General features: G+C 37.3%; 1 protein-coding gene across 1 annotated transcript; it reads right to left on the bottom strand.

Moving 5' to 3' along the window:
- Positions 1-1,361: 1,361 nt before the first annotated feature.
- LOC127657973 (terminal nucleotidyltransferase 5A-like) lies at positions 1,362-7,443 on the bottom strand. The gene is made up of 2 exons (XM_052147015.1): positions 7,042-7,443; positions 1,362-3,228 (listed from the first exon to the last, which is right to left on the bottom strand). The coding sequence occupies exons 1-2, from the start codon at positions 7,195-7,197 to the stop codon at positions 2,203-2,205; spliced, it is 1,182 nt and encodes a 393-aa protein (XP_052002975.1). The 5' UTR covers positions 7,198-7,443; the 3' UTR covers positions 1,362-2,202.
- Between the last annotated feature and the right edge of the window lie 9,464 nt (positions 7,444-16,907).

The raw sequence follows: 16,907 nt of genomic DNA, 5'->3' as shown, positions 1-16,907 counted from the left end.
CCTTGAAGAGACTAAATATTCTAAAGAATACACAGCTGGGGAGATCCTGTTGGAGGTCCACTGCAAGGATCATCCAGATGTTCTTAGTTATAAACTGGCCACTGCATCTACTCATAACAGATGTCAAAATTGAGATACTAAATAACTTTTGTGAGGTGTCACAAATCACTGTGCCATTTATCTTCTCTGTTTTTCCCCAAAACTGCAGGCTTTATACACCAGTCATTTGGGTTTGAAATAAAAGGAAGTCACCATGATTGTGTACTGTATGCTTGCAAACTATGTACAAAAGAGAAAATGCATTGTTGTACAACAACCCTTAGGCTTCCTCTGAAACCATGCTAGAGAACGTGTTTGGGTAAAGGATTGTTTTCACACAATACACAACTAAATTGCTCTTACAGAACAGATCACCTAATGTTATTGAGTAATTTCAGTAAACACAAACTAGGACATGGTGTTTATGAACGGACGCACCTGTTCTTATTTGCTGTTCATTGCTTGAGTGCAAATAAACCTTTTTAGCCTATTTAACAGCCCTGTGTATGCAAGACTATTTTCTGTACAAATGATTACCAAGGTTTTATATTGTTACCAATAATTAAGAATCCACGAGACATCTACAGTATCTCTAACATTAAGCTCTTGGATCAGAAATCCAAGTTATTTGAAGAATAAATGCATTAATTGTTGTATTTCTAGACAGATACTTTATTGATTCCCAAAAGACAATGGCAAAAACATGGACAAGAGCTCAATGGTAAAAGAAGAATTCAGCCTCTCTCATGGATCACCCGAATCATTTGCACCTAAATCTTTAACTACTTTGCTACCACAACAAGAAAACAGAGTTTTAAAAATGTATTGGGAGCAAGAGTATAATAGTAGTAATTGCAGAAGTGCTCTTTAAATTCGCAGATGCTCTTAAAGGTATAAATGCATTCCCTTCAAATTTGTGCTAATCGCCTGCTTATCAGAGGTAATGATTTTTAATGTCATATTATTGTATAAAACAATGATGTCGATATGATATATGATTCTATCTCCAGTAGCAGCATGGGCAGGTTAACAAAAAAGCTTTTGTCTTGTCCCTTAGTGTCACACTAAAAAGAAAGGCCATTGTGCTTCAGAAAGGATCCTTATGGTTTATGTCCTGGAACTGTAGTGGATCCATTTCCTCGGCTTAAGAGTGAGAACACATTTAGATCAAAACAATACTACACTTACTACATTTGTAACAATGTCCACTTTCACCACCGATGATCTGCAAGTGCTCAGTTGATGTGGAAAATCTTTCCAATTTGAAAAAATATATTATCAAGAAGCACACAAAGGGGAAAACCCCTATAACTAGCCTATAAATATATACAGTAGGCTATGCATAAATATGTAGGAACATCAATAGTTACAAAGTAAGAAATATACAATAATAGTATTTCTTAAATATGCCTTTAAGATTTCCAAATGAGATCCCAACTGCTTCAAAAGGCAAATGAGGTCTACAACACAAGATGGGTTTTGAGGTTTTTTTTAATCACATGAAAATACATGCCTCCATCCCTGAAAATAGAGATTTACAATCAACTAGGAGACAGAAAAAAAATATTTTTTAGAGAGCACAGGTCTCACTTTTTTGTATAATGTGTTTTAGGCACTTGGAATTACAATAGCAAACATTCCTCTCTTGACAACGAAAATAAAATATCTTTGGTCCTTGAAACAACCAAGTAAAACAGAGGTTGATAGAAACCACAGTCAGGCAAAAAAGAAAATGCATATATAGTTTCAAAACATCTTTCTACCAGAATGCAGTCTTCTCTCTCGACTTACATAACCTCTGAGTGTTTAACTGAATCTATAATGAATTTGAGAGAAGAGAGAAAAAAAAAACATTGAATCTCAAGACAGCATTCTTGCTACATTTGAAAAGAGCAAAGGACCCTCATCCACTCATTCACCAAGAGAAAGGATCGGCTCAAATCAGACATACAGCAGTGAACAGTTATTGTGTCACATTAAGCAAAAATAATAATAATAATTTTGACACTGTTTACAAAGCTCCTTCTCCTAAAAGTCCATTGTTGTTGTTTTTTTAAAGAAAACATTGAATATAGTATTCAATTGCTTGCATGTCGCCTTCACCACATGGGAAGATACAATGGTTGAACTATTTTTATTTCTCTTTTACAGAGGTTTTGTGGGTCAGTTGCATGGCAGCCATGTTTGGTAGGAATTACTGTAGGTTTGCCCCAGTGGCTGCACATGAGCAATGTAGTAGTTACTGAAGTTGATGTCTCGCACATAGGGTGCAGGCTGGTAATAGCATGTGACATTTGTAACTGTGGGAATAGCATTCTGTTCAGCCAGCACCCTAAGCGCAAGCATAGAAATAAGATTTAATGTCTGCCGTCGTTCATGTCCCATCAAGCACACCGTACTTTCATTGACTACATGGTATAATGTGACCAGACAGTCATAACGTTTGTGCTCCATTCCAGCAAAGTGATTCTGCAGGTAAGCCTCCAGCTTTCGCTGCTGCTCACCTATGTCCGGAAAGTCAATGAAGAACCGAGAGCACATGTATCGCTGAAGCAATTTCATCTCTGCTTCAGAGGTTGGCCGGAACCCCCGTACCAGGAGGTGGCAATATTTTAAGAGCCCACCTCCCCGGATCTCCTCTGGGTTTCGTGTTGCAATGATCTTGTTGGACAAATGGCTGAGAGCCTCCTCAAAGTTCCCATACATGCTTTCGCCCACCACTGTTGGATGGAAGCATTGAGACATGGGTGTCTCTGAACAACGGTCAAACAGAAGCAGGGAGTCCAAAACTATCTGGAAAGAGTCCACGCTGAACTCAAATTGGCGCCTCAGAGAGTCCACAAACTTAAGCTCCACATTCTTGCCCGTGTTGTTGGAGAGGGAGATGAGGCTCCATCGGTTGGTGTCATTACAAACCTTCACCAGTTTCTGTACGTATGCCTCCTTCAGAGTAAGTGCTGATATTCTCTCCTTGCATACCCCCTCAGGTAGGAAGTCCAGCAGGCTGTCAAGTACTACGTCCTTAACCACACGGAAGGCCTGGTCATCTGACAGTGAAACTCCAAAGATCAGGTCCAAATCCTTGTACCCAAGGCCTGTGTCCTGATGCAGAACATGACTGGCAGCCGAGCCGTTCAACCTTACATCCCGAACAGTGATACCTCGCTCTTCCAAACGTGCTCGAACAACCTACAAAAAGGAGAAGAGGTCAAGGTTAGTTATCAAACAAGAACATGCACAAAAAGAGTACTACTGTGGTCTTTACAGACATATAGCATGTGCTTCTGACTTTCCTCATCTAAAAAAAAAAAACTTTTAACCACAAAATTAAGAAATTTGAATGAACTGGGGTACTCTAGATCGGATTCAGACTTGAGTATAGCTGCAACCCTGAAATTGACAATTTTTTCTTGGTTATGAAGGTTATTTAAATGGAAAATTCTATGGACAAAAATGAATTAATTTTGTCCCATTGAAATTCCTAACTGACAGTAAAGCATTGTTTTTGAAACTTAATTAATCAATGCCGAATCAGTGACCCAGTCCACGCTTATCACTGCACTGTTTATGATGACTGTGCAGCTGATAGCTCGAGACCGGTCCACGTGTAAACACGTGCTCTGTGCTTATCTGTCCATTGAGCCACAGTGACTGATCCGGGTATAGCCATTTCGTTTCGCTTTTGGAATTTTTGCCATTTCTCATACGCAACAAAAAATACAACAGCGCATAGTGGCACCAGTGCGACCTCTTGCAAAATGTAATCGCACTGTTTGGGAAAAAAATTGCAGTCTGGAGCCCTTCATAGGGTCATAAAAGCAAATGTGAGATTAAAAACGCAATTTCTGAAGTAACCGTGACACTTTTGGCTCACGTCAACTTGCGTGCTTCCCTGGACTCTCATCCCAATCCTTTGCATTGCAAGTGAAGTGCTTTATAATTACCATGAAATTTCATCACATTTGAACAAGCTTGTAAATGTAGTTGGTATTGTAATGCAAACGTTTACATATATTATATTTGCTATAAAAAAAATTGTTTGAGGAACAGGGCAGAAAGTGATTATAAAGGAGTAATCTCCAGTTTCACTTATAATTGTGTGAAAGGGATAAAAAGGCATTGTTGTTTAGCGCCTCTAGTGTTTATTTCACTAGAGGCGCTAAAGTGTAGTAAGCAAGTAAAAATGTAGGTATAGTAATGTGATTCTATGAGACAGAGTTGTCCATTCTAACAAAGCTGGGCTGTAATTCTGTGTGGCACATTGCAATGCAATGTATGCTGCCTCCCCTAACCCTGGCCATAATGTCAGGAACTTCTAAAACTGTCACAAGTTTCTTGTATTTGTTGATAGCGTCATTTTTGTTGGCTAGGCTGTTGACAAGCTTAAATTAAACTTGTTATCTCTGCCCTGAATGCATGTAACCTTAGTTTTCCACAGCTCTGTTGGATTAGTGTCAATCAGATGTACACCTACCCTTGCTCCTGTCAATCAAATCATTAGTGTTCTATTTTTACATATTAGGTCAGACTGTAGCAACTGACCAAGTGTAAGCAGTGAAACCAAGTCCAATGAATGTCTGTGCACATCTATGACATCCACAGAACATGGGAAGTGCATATACAATACAGTGTGTAAAGAATATTGCTTCAAGGCAAAATAAAACATGCCTTTTAGGAGAAGCAAATTCTTTGCACTCCTAAAGTGCCAAGATGACTCATTTTGAAATGTCTCCTTGAAATGTTTTAATAATAAAATACCACACCTTTTTAACCTAAAAACAAGACATGACTTTCTGAAAATAAGGAGTGCTTGTATGTTACAAATCCAGCCAATGGTGGTTAAATAAACTCATCCAGGACAGCAAGTTAAAGGCCCCTGTTTTTCCTCCTCACACACCGTGTCAACAGGCCAAGCATTCACAGAAACAGAAGAGGACCAGTCTCATTCTTGATTGCATTCAAAAGCTATTCATTTTATGGGTCAATTGTACCTAACAGCCAAAAGCTCAAGGGGCAGTCATGACACCATTTTGCTGATAATGAAAGAAGCCACAAAGTCCACATAATATGATGGTGCTGTGGCAAATCATTAGGATTCGGAAAACGATACCCTGACGGTCAATGAGCCATCTTTTGTCAATTTTGGGATAGCATGTGGAGGCTGACTAATAAAACATCAAAGTCTGTTTTTACAGGTATTCCATTAAAGATAATGGGCTTCCCAGTTGGTTTTATTGACAGGATATCTGTTCACTCAATGAAACTCAAAGTCAAAGAAAATGTTTGTTCCAAACTTATTTGACTTTTTCTTCACAAACACAAAAGGAGATGTTAGAATATTCAGTCTCAGTAACCATTCACTTTCATTATATGAAAAAAAAAAGATGCAATGAAAGTGAAAGTTGACTGAGGCTAACATTCTGCTTAACATATACTTTTGAGATCCACTGAAGAAAGAAATTGAGGGGTTTGAAATCATGACTGTGAGTAAATGAAGCAGGTCTGTTTCAAACAGACATAAAAGTACCCTCTATTGAACAAAGTTGGCGTATTATTGCGTTTCAGTTTACAAGAGACCCCACCCCCGCTAAATTCAGAAGCACTCTCAGAGATTTTGATCTGGAACCGGGCCTGAAATGAAGACAGACTTTTTCATTTTTATCCTTTTACAATCTAATGCATTCTGTTCATTATGTCATTGTGTAAAGCATTCACAGTATCCGAGACCATTGGAAGATAAGATATCAGATGAGAATTCTATCCTGTGACAGGCTGAGCAGTTAGAAATCGCTTGGCCACATGAAGCCTCTAATGCCACTTGGCATCATACCAGGGGTGTAACTAGAGGGAGGGCAGCTGCCCTAGGGGCCGGGGTGAGAGAAGGCCCGCAACAGTCAACCAAAATAAACAATAAAAATGACTGCTGGCCAAAGGGGGTGATGAAAAACGATCAAGGTCCCCCAAGGAGGGAGCCCGACGTTTTCTTTCCACTGGGGCCCACACGATCCAAGTTACACCTACAGTATATGACAGCCTTGCTCATCAAATAAGTGTTTTAAGAAACAAGACTATTAAAATTGAAAACCTTAAAACACAACATCTGTTGTTGGGTGAGAAGAGAAGCTGGTAATACTAAGGGAAGTCATCTGTAGAAAAGATCAATATCTACTTGCATGTGAATATTGAAGCCCATACTGCTTGTGTATGTGAACAAGTATTCTTTTCATTGAAAAAGTGGGTACGTAGATGGCGGTAATCATTGAGCTATGGGGAATCAAGCAGTTATATTGCAGAGGATTAAGTTAGGTAATGAGCCAAACTTAGTACAACATTAGTGGGAATGACAGTAATATGTTACTTAAGAGTATATTTTCTTCTATCACCGGAGGTTGGCTAAGGGGCCGTTCACAAGCCGTCTAAAAACGCGGAGCTTCTGCGCGTGACGCAACGGTTTACATAGGAAAGCAGCGCAGATGAATGCAATTACGCCTTCGGTGTGAACGGCCCTTGAGAATGTTTTGCTTATACGTAGGAGTGATTTTTTTTTTTTTTACATTGGTAAAGAATCAGTGTTAAATAAGAGATAATATGAATAAATAATAAATATTATATATTTGATGGATTTTGGCAATCAGATGCCAATTTAATAACGTTTCAATTTAATAATATTTATCGAAATTGCTGCATGTTGGGACGTTTGATCAATAGTTGGTCAGGAAGTGGCAAGTCTAAGAGTCTATACATAAAATAATAAATTATACGAAAGAAAAATAAACATAAAATACGTTTAAAATGTAATAAAACAAGCAGAGATAAGTAAACGGTAAACAAGACAGTGATATACGAATCAAATTGCAACATTATCATAATTAAAATTATAATATTTATGATAATAAGATATAAAAAGTTTAATCAAACAGGTCCATAAAAAAGCAAGTCAATAATTGTTACATATTAAAGTCTACAGAGAGGTGCTTTCATAAGACGTGCTTTCATAATTACCTGGACAATCTGTCTGGGCTGCACTGAAAGCGTCGGGAAGTTTCCACGTCCGTGAACCGGGATAGTCTCGCCAAGAATAGAGTCCAAACGTTGCACCTGTTCCCAAGATAACACGCAAAACCGCCGAGACTGCTCTGACGCATCACCGGAGGACATGGCGATGGGAAGAACAACCAGATTAGAAAAATGCGCTACTTCTGGTCTACTTCTTGACAGATTTCGCAATACTTCCAGCAACGTATTGGATATATCTTTAGATGAAGTTCCAAGAAAAAGAGGTTTGCGTTATGTTAGCATAAGCTCTCGTTATCTGTTATATAAATATCGACACTGCTCCTGAAGTCATCCAGCTGCGCTCGCGATTTACGATTCCCAATCCGGTTGCAAACACTACAGCTGTAGTACAAGTCAAGACAGTATGATGAAATGAACCATGCGAATGGTACTTATACGGACAAGATTTGCATACGTGAAGCTCATTGGATGAATGTTGGTCGTGAATTATTACGGAGCACTCTTCGGAAGAGGCGCCGAAAGGATTTGCCGAGGCATTGCAGCTGTGGCACGCCCACCGCTAAGAACTGAACCAAAACTGAACTCAGAAAACATTTGTGTATTGCTTTTTTTTTTTTTTTGATAACACAAATGTTGTAGATATCCAGTTACGAACGCAGGTTAAACAGAAGCTGGCAGAACTTTTTCATCATGGAAAAACCGAGCTTTCTGCAATGTTTATATTCCTAATTAGAGTGAAAAATCTTATAGTAATACAAAACTATTTTTTGTGCAAATTTCCAAATGAATTATAATAAACATTACAGGTGTTCTTCTAAATACTAAAACACCATAAAGTGTCTATTTACTCTTACATTCTTTCAAACACTCTTTTCCCGCTTCTAGATTCAAGCTATAGCAATCATATTTTCTGGATATTCAAATTCCTAAATATGAAAAGCACATATGTTCTTACCTCTGCAAATATTTTACCTTGACCCAAGGTTTTAGCTTGCTAGGATAAACTACCACAAGTGTGTTTCCATTCTTTATATTCAAATCTACAAACGGATATGATTTCATAAGGATATATCATGCAGTTTCCATCCAAGAAACTAAAACAAAGGCATATTGAAATATTAAGGTCCAGGAATATTTGTCACCTGAAGACCATGTGTATTTCCGGTAGGCATGTCCTTAGTTCATTATTATAAAATGTGTTGTTCCGACTCTAAATTCTGATTGAATGAGCCATGTCCTGCCAAAGGAATCTGACATGTTGTTTCAGAGTGTCAATAGTATCCAAGGTTTGGCCACATTATGCCCACTTATCAACAAGCACCATCTCCTATCAGAAATGTTTGCATTGGCTGTCATGTATTTTTCTTTCACTGTGGTGTGGCCAGAAGCATGTTGCATCAATAGCATGGAAGACCCAGGTTCGGATCCCATGTTGAAAAAAAAACGTCAACCTATGGTTTCAGATTTTACTGTCAGGTCAATCTGCGTACAATGCCTCTATAAATGTCTTTGGTGGTTATGGCCCTGCTGTAACAGACATTTTGGCTTTTGTAGCTTATTGCTTTATTAAAGAGCTTTTATTTATTTGGTCTAAACTGGTTATGAGCCCAGAACTGAATGAGTTGTTTTCATACTTTAAAATACATTTGAGGTCTTGATTTGACTCAATCACATATACACACATATATACTGTACACATACTGTATATGGCATATACAAATAATATAAAACTATAACTGTTTTCCTGTCCAAATTTGTATAATATACAGTATGCTATTCCCAAAATGAAGGACAAAAACTAGACAGTAAACCATGTGTTAATACATCAGGAAAAAACATCTGGATATAGGGAAGTTCTTTAGAAATGAACGAGAAACTAATTTAGACTTACAGTTCTAACTGAATATAGCTGGAACTGTCTACTCCTACTGATATTAAAAACTACAACCACAGGGTAATATCTTATTATGTCCTAAATCTGAATTTTTATGTCTCATACGAATTGGAAAATAAAAGAACACAATGCCAAATATGTCTCAGTTCTTAAATATATAATGTTAACAGCATGTTTGTTTAGACTGGATGAAAAACATCTGTTTCAAAGGGGTTTATTTGGCTAAATAGAGGCTGCTAAAAGATAATTCTCTGCAACGTGGCATTTATGCAGTCCACAGGATGACTCACAGCTTTCAAGCTGTTGATCGGTCTTTGGGGCATCAGCAGTGGGGGGTTAGTCATAATACAGTCATGTGTATGTGCTCAGAGGCTTGAACTGCAATACCATTTTAATAGGGGAGGTCCTGACAGTGTGTGATGTCAACCAATTTCAGTTGCCCTGGTAATAGCATCCCCCTGTCGCCAGGCAGCATGGAAGAGGGAGCCCTCATCAGTGTTCTGAGGAGGTGATGATATGAGGCACCTGCGTCATTGGGCTAAAAATAGCTTGTCTTGAGGTAGGAGGGCATTGTTGGTGATGACCCTGGCCTGAAGTGATTTAGAACATTCAAATGGGAGTAAAACAAAGGAAATACTTGATATTTGCCCTGCACATCACTGAAAGCTCTGATGCTCTGTAAAATGGAAAAATCTGCTGTTCAGACCAAATTAGTTCTTGTGCTTAAAAAACAAAAGTAGTGCAACATATAGAACAGAACACAGGTGTCTCGAAATGTGTTTAAGTTATTCCAGGTTCAATAAAAATGTTTGCAGGATTCCAGGTTTCACAACGATTCGTTGTCATGGCAACGAAGTTGTAAAATTGGATATAACTTTACACAGGAAAGGTTAGTAAGCAAATTTATTACACTAAAATCTTGTTTATGTGTTGTTGGTATACTTTTGAAAAACTGAGTATTTTACCGTTTACAGATTCACATTTAAATAAGTTGAAATACTTTTGAGGTAATTAACATATTATGCCACAAATTCTGTCTATTGAACTTCACTTGTATTGTACCTGGATTATTCTTTTAACACTGCATCTTAAAAATATCCTCCTGTGTGAGATGCTGAAAAATCAGCGTGATGCGGTGCAAAGGTCTAGCACATGTTTACATAGAAATACAATTTTAACAAAAGACTAATTCAGATGGATGGCAAATGCTATTAGTGTGAACAGCCCCTTAAGGTAATGCTATTTCTACCTGATCGGACTCTTGAAAAATGCTTTCTTTGGTGTTACCGTCAGTTTGATTTGACTTCAATAAAACCAGTTCATTTATGTTACCACTTCTTTTTTTTTTTTACAGTGATGGGTGCAAGCAGATATGTCACTAACTGTAGGTGTAATGACAACCGTTGCAACACACTTCAGGGTGTACCCACCCAACCTAATGGATGTAAACACAACAAAAATCACATTCTGCAGCTTTAAAACAAAAGCATCTAGTTGTCAATAGTCAGAAAGGTGGTTCCTAGTCTCATAACCCAGAGAGGTTACAGTTAAGTCCTGAAATTGCTGATAAAAGGATATACAACTATTATTTTTGTTGCACAGTTCTGCCTCCCTTGGATCTTAATACAACACCTGAGTTTTGTGGGTGGGGACAGATTTTCTTTATTTGATTACACCTTGTTTAAATGCTTGCTAGGAAGTCTGTTAAAACAACACTGCAATAGGCAAACAAAGGGAGAATTTTCAGGGTTACTTAAATTTAAGTAAAGTTTAGAAATCTAATCTAAATAATATTTCCTGGATGTGACCTTTCTATATGGACCATGCCTGTTGTTTTTAGACTTTCAGCAATACACTCAAAAAGGATAGGTTACCCAAAAACAAAATTCTAACACCAAAACCATATGCCATTCTTTTTCCTTTGAAGACAAAGGGAGCTCTTGGAGAGAATGTTTGGGAATGACAGCCTCAGACCCCATTTACTTTGAAAAAAACTGCAGCATCAACATTCTTAATTGTAGAAAGATAGACATTGGTGTGGGTTTGGAATGACAAGAGGGTAAGCAATTCATGGCAGTAATACAATTTTTGGATCAAATATCCCTTTAAAATTAGTTTAGAGCATTTTTAACCAGCCTGATGTCATGAAATATGTGACCATGGCAACATTTACGCAAATAAAAATACATGCTGTATTACACGTTTGGCTGCAGTTTCCTAGTTAAATGTCCAGTGGGGGGGTGCCAAAAGCAAGTAACATTATGTTGTAATCAGACAAGGTTTTTAAGGGTAATTTTAGATGTTTTAATGAGTAAAACGTAGAACCCCAAGCTAAAACTTTAGCCAAAACCTAATCAATAGGGTCCTAAAAGATAAATGAGAAGTGAACAAAGCAGACATCCTTACCATTAACCAACACCTAAACCTAACCACACATTTTCTGAAGCGACCACATTCTTTCTTATTGTTCCTATGGTACTCTAGTTTTAAGTGTGCTTGGGTCGAACTTTAGTCTATGAGTCCAAAGCCCAAAGAGCTACCATGCAAGCTAATCACAAATAAATAATATGTAGTAAATGTAGGTGTCTGCAAAAGCCATAATTTGTCTTTTTCAAATGATGCATTAGAGTAAACGTGTTGATATCATAGCACAGCAGTGTGTGAGTAGTAATAGCATGAAAAATACGTGTTATAAAGTAAAAACCAGCCGCTGTACTCGTGATTGGTGTGTGAACCCCCCCAACAAAAACAGGAAATAATTTATAGTTTGCAAAAATTTTGTAATAGTAACATTCAAACTATGAGACAAGGTTGTTTTTAACAGGCTAACATAACAAGTTTAGGTTTACAAACCGCATCCTGCTGTTTTTTTTTGGGCTTTACCTGGTAGATAATTTCTGACAATGGCTTGCTCAAACTCCTGAAAAGACTAGACACAAAAGGTCAATGCACCACCATAAAATGTCTTGTTACCAGAACTGGTTTTCAGTGTGGAATGCATCGGATCCAAACAGACATTTCTGTGGATTAAATGACATAACTCCCCGCTTGATAAAGAAGGCCATAGCACTTCTGCCTCTTTGTAACCTTAACCATTCAGGATCAGGCAGAATGCCCATGTAAGTCAACAAGAATGTACAGCTTCCTCAGTAGGATGACACAAACCCTGGAGTATGTCACAAGACTGAAATCTCGATGCAAAATAGAAGCTGCCTCTAAGTGACTAAGCTGGGTTTGACATAATGATCATGGCTACTTATATTCCATAATTCATTATGGGTTTGGGGTGAGGTGTCAGGCTTTGTGAATGGACTAGAACAAGCAGATTGGCAAGAAATATAACAAAACATTATATAACAAGTCCACTGTCTGAGAGCTTTGCTGAATTTTGACTGCCCATCAATTCACTTTTGATAAAGAACTAGACTTCCCCATTCCTCTGTTGTGTCAGAGTGCACTGACTGGAGAACAGAATGATAATAAAGCTTTTTTAAATCTTTAAATAGTGTCTTTACATAGTCTATGATCTATGCAAGTGTTCATCATGTGATTTTAATACTTCGCCTTTGACAAAAAGGATGACGCATAAGATTCTTGAAATTACATTTCGATACTACACTGAAAATGAACTACAGTGGTATAATATTAGAATATTACCACTAATATAGAATAGAATTTAAGTCCAGTCAAAGTTTGATAAGATCCTCAAGTTCTTATCTGGAGGTCCTAGGAGGCTGCTCAACTTCTGGAATTGTGTTATGCAAGCTCAGAAGTATCTGTGATGTACAAACAGATTCTCACTAACTGAGGGACTTCGCCATTACCAAATGCTCTAAGAAGAAAACACAACCTGATTTTTACAGTTGTATCTTGTCATGTGGTCACAGTGGCAACATGACAGCTGCAAATTCTTGCTTTCGTTGCATATTTTTACACTTATTCTGATCAGACCAGGCAGTAGACAGGATGTTTTCACAAGGGCTATATCGCAGTAACAATACGTTTTTGAGCCAAAAGTCCAATTATACAAATTTGCGTTTTCTCAAGCATATGTATTGTATGTTAGATTGAAACATCACATTCAAAACCCCCTTAAATTGTATCCTTTTAAAACCACACTTGCAAGTATTAAGGCAAGTGTAAAATATAAAACAAAGGTAGATTTTAACCAAAAGGTTGCACTAGGCTCTCAAGATAAGGATATTTTGTACAAATGTCAGTCTGGGGCAAGATGTCACCTGTGTTTTAAATGCTTTAAATTAAAATGGCAAATTATTCATTACAATTTTCGCTGGCCAAAACAAAGATTTGGTATTTTTGTATGTTACCTTTACATTTTTTGCTATTTATTAAATAGTTTTATTGTGTAAATAATGGTGAAAAACCTGTAACAGTTTTAATGGCAGGTTCCACTGCACCAACTTACCCCTTTGTAGTGTGACAGCATTTTGGCGAAAACACTCAATGGCCAACCCTGAGAAATGTTTACTGGATTAAAATGTGAGACAACTAGCACATTGTCCGGTTTACCATATTCTATGTTCACAGCCCTTCACTGCATAAGTATCTTTTAGTATGAAGAGACAAGTTTCATGTCTATCTGGTCATGATCCACAAAACTGTGGATCATGGAACACTCAGCTCTTAAAGTGGCCTCTCTGTGTGAATAATATCTTATTTCATAGTGTTTGTTCTCGACTTACTTCATGGACAACAAGGTGTGCCACCTGCATTTATTTAGTTAACTAAGATGTAGCTAGTTCTGGCTTCATTAAGGATTATTAAGGCTGCTCCCTACCTTGCAACAGTTACTCTTGGGTAAAATGTACTGCCAGGCCTCTTGTTACGCAAGCACATCTACATTTCTATGTCGTAGGAGAAAATAAATGTGTGGGTGGATATGCACAGACAAAAAAAGTTACTGTAACAGACAATAGTCATTCTTAAGGATTTAAAATCACCTTTTCTTTTTCAAAACAAGTCATATTTACAAAGGCCTTTATATAATATACATAAAGTACACTGAATGCAGAGAACGCGAGGATGAACCTACAGAAAATTACAAATCAGTGTATTTTTTACAGCATTTATTAATCTATGATTAATGTTAGTTAATAAAAATACAATCGTTTTTGTTAGTTCATATTTAATTGACTGTCAACAGCTTTTGATTTAAAAAAATATATTCGTTTTTGTTGAAATTAACATTAATCAAGATTAATAAATGCTGTAAAAGTATTGTTCATTGTTGCATAATTCTGATATGGTTACTTTTTAAAGCTGGGGTTCTCTGGGATGTTCCATTGGGGCATAATTGTGCTGTCGATTAAAATGCATTAATTAAATATAATCAATTATATAAAAAAAAAATAACACGTTAAACAAAATAACGCAATTAATCATGATGTGTCGTGCATAAATTCCGCAATAAAAGTAAGGATTTTCCTACATACAATAATTTCAAGCATGAAGTACATCTGTTTATATGAACTACGTCAAATGGTGGCAGCACGCCTCCACAAATCTCACAAGCACTGAGAACTGCTCACTTAGGAGGAAGCACAACAGAATACAGAAGTTTCTACTTTGACAAAACAACCTAAAAATGCTGCGTTTATGAGGCTAAATACCAGTGAAATGCTCCAAATGCGTCCAAAAGACAGCACATGTACATAGAGTGACAATTAAAAATAGCACAGACGGAATGCAAAAACGCTTTTAAGAACTGGACACAATGCAAAACAGATTGCTGTAAACTGTAGGTTGTTCAATGATGTACGAATAAAAACAAACCACAATATATTGAGTTCTTAAGCCACTTTTTGTATTGTCTAATCAATGCATTATTAATCTGTCACATAAAACAGAGAGATGAGAACCCCGTAGTACATTTAGGTTATTCCTCCTTCAAATGGAACATACCAGAGAACCCCAGCCTTAAAAAGGAACCATATCAGAAGGAAGTTATGCAACAACCCCTCATCTGTTCTCATATATTCCTGCTAAGTCCACATCGGCCCGCCTATCACCAGCAGAAGTGAAACAGGAGAAGCAATAATAAATACTAAGGGCCAGAATTTCCCCCCCTCACCACCAGAGGAATTCTCTAGCATGCAAATCTCTGCCAGCTGTCACCTCCATTGCACACATAGACTTTAATGTCAGCAAGTTCACCCTGTTCAAAAACTACATTTATCAAAATTGGGTGATTTTTACCTCTGAAATTAAAATGTTTTGTTAAACCAAAAATTGCATCTAAAAATGGAAGCTGAGTGGTACATGGCCAAAGACCCAAAATGTGATATACTCCACTGTGAAGAGATCAGGATGTGCCCCAAATTGAAAGCAACTCCTTCTAGACTATTCATGTCAAGGCACACCACAGGTCTAAAAATTCTGAAGTACTAAAATCATGGTCATCAGCAGAGAAGCTGAGACTATGGTCATAAAGATATCACCATGCCTATTTCAGCTTTCATCAAATGCATGCAAATCCCAGGTGCCTAAATTTGCATGCAGAAACACAGTTCTTTATCATAAACCCAACAACCCCTGCAGTTTTGACAAGCTTCCAGAATCATCTGCCACACTGGAATTCTGCATCACAGATGTGCAGTATTTCAAAACATCATCATCATGCAGGCAACAGTTGAAGGAATAGTTCACCCAAAAATGAAAATGCTCTCATCATTTACTCACCCTTATGCCATCCTAAATGTGTATAACATTCTTTCATCTGCTGAACTCAAATGAAGATTTTTAGAATAATTTCTTTTGGTCCATAGAATGCAAGTGAATGGATGCCAAAATATTGAAGCTCCAAAAATCACATAAATCAGCATAAAAGTAATCCAGAAGATGCCAGTGGTTAAATCAGAAAGTGATATGATAGATGTGGGTGAGAAATAGATCAATATTTACGTTTTTATAGAAGAATTTCGAGCAATTTCTAGCAAAAAAGGACTTAAATATTGATCTGTTTCTCACCCACACCTATCATATCACTTCTGAAGAAATGGATTAAAACAACGGAGTCGTATGTATTAATTTTATGATTAATACATGCCTTAATGTGCTTAATGGAGCGTCAACATTTTGGCACCCACTCACTTGCATTGTATGGACCTTCAGAGCTGAAATATTCTTCTAAAATCATCATTGTGTTCTGCAGAAGAAAGAAAGTCATACACATCTGGGATGGCATGAGTGTGAGTAAATCTCATTCAAGTAGATAGGAGCTGCACTGGCAAGATTGGAAATAGTCTCCGAGGATTGTTCCAAAGATGGACACCAGTGGACTGACATGCTAGAGAGACTTTGATAGGTATTCTTCAGAGGCATTCATTGCAGCAACCTGGTGCCTTGTAAACAAAACTGTGCACAGGTTTTAACAGTATACCTATAAATAAAGTTTTGTTTACAGGTATACTGCTAAAAACCTGTGCACCCTTACTACTGAATTCTGGGCATCAAGATGCTTTCTCATGACTTGAGTCAGCATTTCAACACACCGCTCAATGCTAGTGTCAAGTACCTCTTTGATTCAAACTTGTTTCAAATTTGTGTGCTCATCCTGGATGTCTCAACTGAGTGGAGAATGTAAGATTACCTCTGTATCATGGCAACGTGAATATATAACACGAGAGAATGCTCTTGTCTCCACCCTCTAATGAAACCTAACAGAAGCAATGGTTTATTGTTAAAAAGTATTTATATATTGAACTTTTTCACACCAAATGTGATCATATCGCTTTAGAAGACATTCATTTCACACTGGAGTCATATCGATGATGTTTATGCTGACTGTCTGTGATTTAAGGAGCTTAAAAAGAAAATCTCCATTTACTTGCATTTTAAGGACCTACTCAGCAAAGATATCTACTATCCCTTTAAATACTTCCAAAAATGTTCTACTTCCAATTTGTATTTCTTAAACTACTCAAGATGTTCAGACACA

This window comes from Xyrauchen texanus, chromosome 17 (genome assembly GCF_025860055.1).
Source record: "Xyrauchen texanus isolate HMW12.3.18 chromosome 17, RBS_HiC_50CHRs, whole genome shotgun sequence".
Taxonomy (NCBI): Eukaryota; Metazoa; Chordata; class Actinopteri; order Cypriniformes; family Catostomidae; genus Xyrauchen; species Xyrauchen texanus.
The sequence above is the reverse complement of the archived record's forward strand: the minus strand, read 5'-3'. Positions and strand labels throughout refer to the sequence as shown.